The sequence below is a fragment of the Brachyhypopomus gauderio genome, chromosome 5 (genome assembly GCF_052324685.1).
Source record: "Brachyhypopomus gauderio isolate BG-103 chromosome 5, BGAUD_0.2, whole genome shotgun sequence".
In the NCBI taxonomy this organism is placed as follows: domain Eukaryota; kingdom Metazoa; phylum Chordata; class Actinopteri; order Gymnotiformes; family Hypopomidae; genus Brachyhypopomus; species Brachyhypopomus gauderio.
In genome coordinates this window covers 21867495-21874978 of record NC_135215.1, presented here as the reverse complement: position 1 = coordinate 21874978, position 7484 = coordinate 21867495, and the positions used below count along the sequence as shown (strand labels likewise).

General features: G+C 39.2%; 2 protein-coding genes across 3 annotated transcripts; one reads left to right on the top strand and one right to left on the bottom strand.

Moving 5' to 3' along the window:
- Positions 1-2078: 2078 nt before the first annotated feature.
- atp6v1f (ATPase H+ transporting V1 subunit F) lies at positions 2079-3762 on the bottom strand. The gene is made up of 2 exons (XM_077006492.1): positions 3526-3762; positions 2079-3072 (listed from the first exon to the last, which is right to left on the bottom strand). The coding sequence occupies exons 1-2, from the start codon at positions 3681-3683 to the stop codon at positions 2871-2873; spliced, it is 360 nt and encodes a 119-aa protein (XP_076862607.1). The 5' UTR covers positions 3684-3762; the 3' UTR covers positions 2079-2870.
- Positions 3763-3885: 123 nt separating this feature from the next.
- lamtor4 (late endosomal/lysosomal adaptor, MAPK and MTOR activator 4) lies at positions 3886-6886 on the top strand. 2 transcript variants are annotated; one of them, XM_077006494.1, is made up of 4 exons: positions 3886-4033; positions 4290-4370; positions 4527-4644; positions 5950-6886. In XM_077006494.1, exons 1-4 carry the CDS (start codon positions 4031-4033, stop codon positions 6045-6047), a joined length of 300 nt encoding a protein of 99 aa, XP_076862609.1. In that variant the 5' UTR covers positions 3886-4030; the 3' UTR covers positions 6048-6886. The 2 variants fall into 2 exon arrangements, with proteins under 2 accessions (XP_076862609.1, XP_076862608.1); XM_077006493.1 differs by lacking the exon at positions 3886-4033 and adding an exon at positions 4098-4176.
- Positions 6887-7484: the final 598 nt, after the last annotated feature.

Genomic DNA, 7484 nt, shown 5'->3' with positions numbered 1-7484 from the left:
TTATCTTTAATTTCTTTTAACATTTTCTTTTTGTCTTTTTGTCTTATCTCCTTTTAATGTTTATTTTATTTATACTGTAAAGCACTTTGAGTTGCATGTATGTATGAAAGGTGCTATACAAATAAAGATTATTATTATTATTATACTTGACGCGTTGCGAGGGTCCGCGGCGAAAATGACGTAATCGCTGTGGCTCCGCCCGTGCGCGAGGGAACTCGCGTGCTGTCGATTTGCGAGGTCGTGTATGGAGCTATTTTAGTGTCACCAGAACCTGAACCTGAAATCATTATTACTTGAAAAAACAGTCTGTAAAATCCTCGCAGGTATGCAAAAATTCGAGTTAAAATTCAGGTTCGGGTCGCAATTCAGGTTCGGGTCGCAATTCAGGTTCGGGTCGAAATTCAGGTTCGGGACGAAATTCAGGTTCAGGTTGAAATGCGGTTCATCCAAGATACGTAGGATGAGCAAACAAACTCAGAGCTAATCGAACTGCATCTGGCCAATCACAAAACATATCAGAGGTCATTGGGAGGTGCGTCTTTCTGCTAAATTTCCTGTAAGAGTGCGGTCCCTGTTTGGCGTGTAAGTAGCATGTAAGCAGCACGAAAGTGACCACTGTGCCACCCAGAAATAGCACCTTGTGGCATCTGCCACATAATCGTGGCACTTATTGTGGCCAGTGCTGCGTGACTGTGGTCTCCGTTGTCCAGAAACGCCGCCTGCCTCTGCTGACAGACATCTTGGGTGACTCTGCGTATCGGCCACTCGCTTAAAATCATCCCGACGAGCTCCGAATCGCCATTTGTTGAAATGAATTTTTTTATTATGTTGAGTGAAATACTAGCTGACATCCAGCTAGACAGCTCTATATTACTAGTTCAGAATACTGTTTAGCGATAACGTCGAATTAAGATTATAGGAGGATACGTGAATCTACAGTGGTAGACCGTTAACGACAGCACTGTAAATTTAAAGGGTTTATTATTATAGATGTATGGTTATCAGTGAATGTTCCTACACGCCATCAGAGTCATTTAAACCTCTGCGAGCGAGTGGCATCGCATTTAGTATTTGTGCAATTCGAAGCTTGTGTCACTTTCCCCGACACCAGCTGATTCTACACAGTGTACCGGAGCTTGTATTGAAGTCGCTACTATCATGTGACTATGAAGTTTGAAGCTTCAAACGCATCAATGAACCACTGGAAATGGGTGGGACTGGTTCAAAGTTTTGCTGCTATCTCATGTTTCATTCACTACTTAAGAAGCAGTAAAGCGCTCATGATGGCCTCTTTGTGTTGTAGTGTCATTACTGATCTTGCAATGCAACCCATATGGAATCCTCTACCACCTCTACTTCAACCAAGCACTCCATTGCTTGGGAACATTTTGAGAAAATAGTGAGAAATAAGGTAAGCAATAAATATACTGAAAATCGTATTATGTTGTTTATGTTCACCATATAGTGTGTTATTCTAATGAAGTTATTCATATTTTAAAGGTGCTGTGTCAGCTCTGTTCCCAGGAGTTGACATATAATAATAATACCTACTCAATGTTGAGACATCTTGGCGCAAGGCATGACAGCACCTCAGCACCGCATTCCTCCAGTGATAATCTTGGGACTTCACCATTTGGTGTTCTTAATATTTTATAATTGTTAAAATTTCCATTTATTTTAACATAAATTCAATGTAAAAACATTTTAATAAACATTTGTGAACCGTTAAAGAAACATGTCAGTATTGTTTGCAAAATCTACATGTGCATGACATTTTAATCTACAAAGTTTTTTTTAGTCTTTTAAAATGAACATTATATGTCTAAATCTATGTGTATCTGTTTGTATGTATCTATGTGTATGTGAAATCATTCACTTATAAAATTTATATTTGTTTATTGAGCCTGTTTGTGGTTTGGACAAATCTACACCTCTGCTTTACATGGCTGTGTTCGCATTTCACCACACACATGTTCAAATGCCAGGGTCACTATACACTGACAAATATTTATTATATTCATATTCTCAAAAAAAACATTATATTGAATGTGGTTCTCAATAATGACTAACAACCAATATTTATTGCATCACTTTAATAATTAAAGATGGTTATCAGCAGATCAGAACAGATATTGGGTGACCAGTAAATCTCACAGGGTTCGTTTGCTTCGTGGTAGAGTACAGGCTGTAATAATTTATTTCAGCCACCAGATGTCACTCTTCTCTGAGGCTGCAATGCCTCGAAGATATTTCGGCACAATCAGGAAGAAGCTTCAAAAGCTTCAGCGAGGCTTCATCCGCCCATCACTCTACATTTGATCATATCACCCAACTTGTAACCCTGAAGTACGAGTCTTGAGTTTGCAGTTATGGGACATCAACATGCCAGCAACCGAAATCACAAACGAAACTGCATTTTATATACTTCTATACATTTTGAGCATATATTCATGGATGTGTACCAAGACAAAAAAGTCCTAGGTGGATTAGCCTTGGTGGCCAAATCTGGGATGAATTTAACAAGATCAAGATATGTAACAGCAGAATAAAATCCAGCTAAAATTAGCTATGAAACAATAAAATATCCATGTTCATGAGGGAAAAACATTTGAACAGTAAATCACTACCACTGCAGCTGGGTTTGAGAGCACTAGTAATCATTTTCATTACTCAGACAGAAACACACTAAACTACATGCACATGAACAACATTTACGTTGTAGAAGTACTCCAGATTTTTCTCATGCAAGACCCAAGAGAACAACCCAACAAATATTAAATTACCAGTCTTCCATTTCAGTGCCCATAACCACATAACACCTTGAGTACCAAGCCCCCTCTGCCTTGCCATGACCATACTGGAGCTCCTGCCTATCGGAAATCTTCTGCAGAGAACATGCCCTTAGCCCTGCGCAGGATGGAGTCTTTAGACGCGTCATACGGATGCTCTTTTGAGGGAATCTCCAACACAGCAGGGATGGACTGCATATGGGCATCTATGGCATGACGAATCATCTCTGCAATGAACTGGTTGATGAGGATGATCCCGATGTCATTGCGAGCCAGGAAACTCCTGATTGGCAAATGGAAAACGACTTATTATCTGATCAAATATGCACATAGCTACAGTGGCAGTATAGTTGAGTATCCAGACTAAGGACGTGAATGATAATATCCAAAGCAGAATAAGGATGTATACCTAATTGGAGCCCTAAGCAATCTTTAGATGTTTTATATTATTCTGAGTACATATATATTTTTACTATAGCCTACGCAAACTGAGAAAGGTGACTAGCTTGGTATTACACTGACGGACAAGCGCATTGCTAACTAGCTAGGTCACTCATTTTAAAGGATTTATCAACACCACCAACTAGTCATGCAGTATGTTCAAAGTTGGCAAAATCAACACTGCTAGCTAATTTCTCTAGGAGTGCCTGAAAACAACGCAGACAATAACTTACATTCCAAACAGTACTAAGTAATGAAATATAGGACAAAATACCGAGCGACATGAAGAGCTTACTTGAAGGTCTCTTCTACCTCCGTAACGCTGGTATCCTTCTCCACCACCAAGAAATTGGGTTTGCGATTTTTATTTAGCTCTCCGATCCCTCCGAGCAAGAATCCGGTGCATGTATCTTCATCCCCTATAACTGCGATTAATTTACCCCGTCCAGGCATTATGTATTTTCTTTATTTTGTTGGAGCAGATAAACGGTCTCCCTTTAACCTCGTCCCTGACTCATATGTGCCAGTCAGCTGACAGTTTCACTCACTTCCGCATTAGCCTCCGTCATCTAAACTAATGCGATTCCTCATCTTATTAATAACAACAACAACAATAATAATAATAATAACAATGCCTATTAACATTAATATTAAGGATAAAAAAAGTTAAAACGTTTTCTCAGGCGTCAGTACAGTAGGTGGCGGTATTAATTTTAACGTCCTCATAAGGTCGTGCATCACGTGACACTCACAAGGCAGATAGCGAGTTTTCGCCACACTTTCTGTAAAGCCAGCTGAAAATGGTATGTACATTTACTTTCTTTGGTACTTCTGTTGGTTTCTGTTTTTTCATAGCTTCCTGTGTGTTATTTGTGTTAAGTATGTGGCCGTTTGCCAACTTGTAAATTGCTTCGACGTTACTTGGGATTTATCGAGAATGTATACGGTCTGTAACTAGCTACTGGCTATCTTATCTGGATTACCTTGGTCTCTCTCATGAAGAATTAGTCATTTATTTCCCCGTTGACGATTTACCCCTTGTTATCCTGTTTTCCTCAGACCACTGCATTGACTCAAGGTTTGGAAAGAATACCTGACCAGATTGGATATTTGGTGGTCAGTGAGGACGGCGTCCTTGCAGTGAGTTTTGATATTTTAGAAAAGCAGCTTTTAAGCATCTTTTGAATCTACTGAAGCTCTATTTTACCTGTCTCTTTCAGCAAAACATTTATAAGATACACTGACAGTAGAATTTCTACATTATATATTTGTTATACGTTTGTTGTGTTATGTCAGTCTTCGGGAGAGCTGGAAAACGATGAACACACTGCAGGGGTGATCATGCAGATGGTCCGAACAGCTTGTCGGTTCAAACTTCATGGAGCAGCAGAGCCTCCATTCAAACGCATGTCAGGTGAGGTGTTAATAATGCTGTAACCAGGGGCGGACTGGGGAGAAAAAGTGGCCCGGGAGTTCCTGACAGACTGGCCCACTAATATATATATATATATATATATATATCTGTATGTGTGTGTGTATTAGTGTTGCCACCTGTCCCGGTTTTACCGGGCTGTCCCGGTTTGTCCCGGTTATTCTTCTTTTTAATATTCGGTCCCGGCAAAAAACCTAGGTTAGTTCAAACCACGATTCAGACTGTTCCTGCACACTTTAAATCTGTTTTTTTTTATCGCTGTGTCCATTTTAAACCCCTCCGGTAACATCTTACGTTCGCCACCCCCCCCCCCCCTTACGTTCGCCCCAAGTTGTTTTACGCAAAGTGCATCCAAAGAACAACCTACAACTCTAACGTGGGTATTTCTTCCTCTTACCTATATTTGGTGGTTAGTTTTAATCCAAGAATTTCAATAGCTTAAAAAAAAAAACTGTGTGCAGTGCTCTGGAACCTTTAAGACCGCCACTTACGTCCGTGTTAATCGTGTTAAGGTAATTTGTACATGGTGCTTTAGACGTTGCAGAGGCGACAGCAGTACATTTAAAATAACATGTTATCTACAATTTAAACTGCTGTATGTTTTCGTAGTCCGGCCCGGATTTTCTGGGACAAGTTGTTTTTTTCTGATCTCCGCCCTACCGTCAGCCCGCATCAGCTGGCCCAGTCCGTGGCCCGGTCCAACTCGTTCATGTGTTTACAGGCTGAGTCCGCGGCCGCGCAGGTTAGTCTGACTGGAGCGGGGGAGGTAATAACACCGTTAAACAGCAGCGTGACTACGAGCCGGGGCCGCAGTGCGCGGCAGTGGCTCCTCCACCGGCCGAGTTAAACCACCGGCGGCCCACCGGCCCACTAACCCATCGGCCCACCGGGGAAATCCCCGGTAGCAATGTATGCCAGTCCGCCCCTGGCTGTAACTTGCCATGAACCACACAATATGTGATTGGGTTGCACAAAAAGTCATTAGTTGATCATTATTGTGATATTGGGCTTTACAGTACTGATATTGCAGAAAGCTGCAGTATGCCAACTATGAAAACCATTTTTTGTGTTTGTGTTGAATCATGACATTCACATTATCCAACAAATGAAAATAATTTTTATCAAAATAATGTATGTTAATTTTAAATTATTTGATTATGTTCACTAGTATTGCAGTATAGTTTTTGATAGTCCCTATTGTGCAGCCTTGTTCAAATGCCTACTAAGATAAATTGATTCATTGATTTTAAAAAATCTCTTAAAATCACTCTCTAATGTTCTCCACAGTGATGTTTGAGGACTATGTCTATGTTGTCACAATCTCTGGACAGAAAGTCTTTATAGTGAAACGGCAGAACAATCAAAGGGAACCTGTGGCTGTCTAGAAGAAACACGTTGGACTCAAATACAAACGGAGTGTCCTGTGTCCAAAAGGAGTGTCCTGTGACTAAAATGTGCACACAAAGCATGACATCAACTCTACTCTGTGTGATTAACTCAGTGATTATGGGTTTCATGATCCATGTTCAATCCATGAACTCTTTCTCCATAAGCGTTAAAAGGCTTCAATTATCAAGATTCCTGTGTCAGGATTTAAATATACACTTTAAATTATGTTTAACATAGTACATCTGATGTCTGTAAATTGAGGATGTGTGAGTGCCCAATTTCAGGCCCAATATTGGCAGATGAAAATCTGTTTCAATGATCATTTATAGATTTATGAATTCTTTTGACACCAGAAAATATAACACCATACTTTTAAATGTAGTTATGTTTCATAATAGATGTGAAAGTTAATCTATGATTTGTGTTTGTTTAGTAATACATTATAATATGTGTGTTATTTTGTTTGTGCACTCTCTTTCCCAGGAGCTTAAGTAAAACTTTCAGTGTTTAATGACATTGTTTTTGTACATATACCTATTCTGTTTTGATGAATTCTGATTTCTGAATCAATTTGCTTGCAATTCAATATTTGGTTACTTTTAACAACCATTATTTTTCCTCCTGTTAATTTACAAGCCATCGATTTCTCCCCTTGCCTGGGAAAAGCAAGCAAACAAGTCAAAAGAATTGTCGTACATGGTTATCTGAGCTGGGTCAGTCCTAGAAGTGAGATGTTCCATGTGATGTGGTTTTTGAATGGTGGTGAAGCTATGTTTTTGGTTGCTGGTGCTGGAGTACCAGTAAATACTGAATAAAACAATGCAAATTAAACTGATGTGTATTTGAACTAAATGGTGTTTTTTAATCAAAATGTTATTTTTTAATTTACAAATCTCCAAATCTGTGACCTTGGTGTCAGTCTCTAGGTGTTATCATTCTGCCACTTCCACAACCTGCTTCCATCTCTTGAGGGATGTGCTGATTCCTCCTGATGTATACTCCATACTTAATAACTGAAATGTTTGATATGGATTTGTGATTATTTACTTTTTATTTTTAAAATAAATATGAAATATTTAAGCAAATTATTTAAGCAGTTTTCCAAAATATTTGGCATAATGTAGCTTAAGGCTAAATGCTAAAACTCTTTGGATGCTTTAATCAGTGGTGCCAAGTCTTTATTTTCCATGGTATTATAGCATTACTTTGTGAAGTGATTTAGTCAGAAATCAGTAGAACTTGCTAGAACATCAAATGAGACTACCAAGTTATCAAAGGTAATAGCTTACTTCCTCTTTCAAGTGCATAATTTTTAGCACAAGGTCTCAGACATGATCACATTGGGTTGACTTTCAGTCAGTACCTCTTATCTGTTTTTGTATGGAACACACACATATTTGTTGCTTGTTTTGTTTTGCAAAATTAGACCTCAA

Bases quoted from the DNA above. Each gene is read 5' to 3' on its own strand.
- atp6v1f (XM_077006492.1), bottom strand. From the start codon at position 3,683: ATGCCTGGACGGGGTAAATTAATCGCAGTTATAGGGGATGAAGATACA. The intron at 3,073-3,525 runs GTAAGCTCTTCA...TTTGCCAATCAG, and splicing joins GAGGTAGAAGAGACCTTCAA to GAGTTTCCTGGCTCGCAATG.
- lamtor4 (XM_077006493.1), top strand. The intron at 4,371-4,526 runs GTGAGTTTTGAT...GTGTTATGTCAG, and splicing joins GTGAGGACGGCGTCCTTGCA to TCTTCGGGAGAGCTGGAAAA. The intron at 4,645-5,949 runs GTGAGGTGTTAA...TGTTCTCCACAG, and splicing joins TCCATTCAAACGCATGTCAG to TGATGTTTGAGGACTATGTC.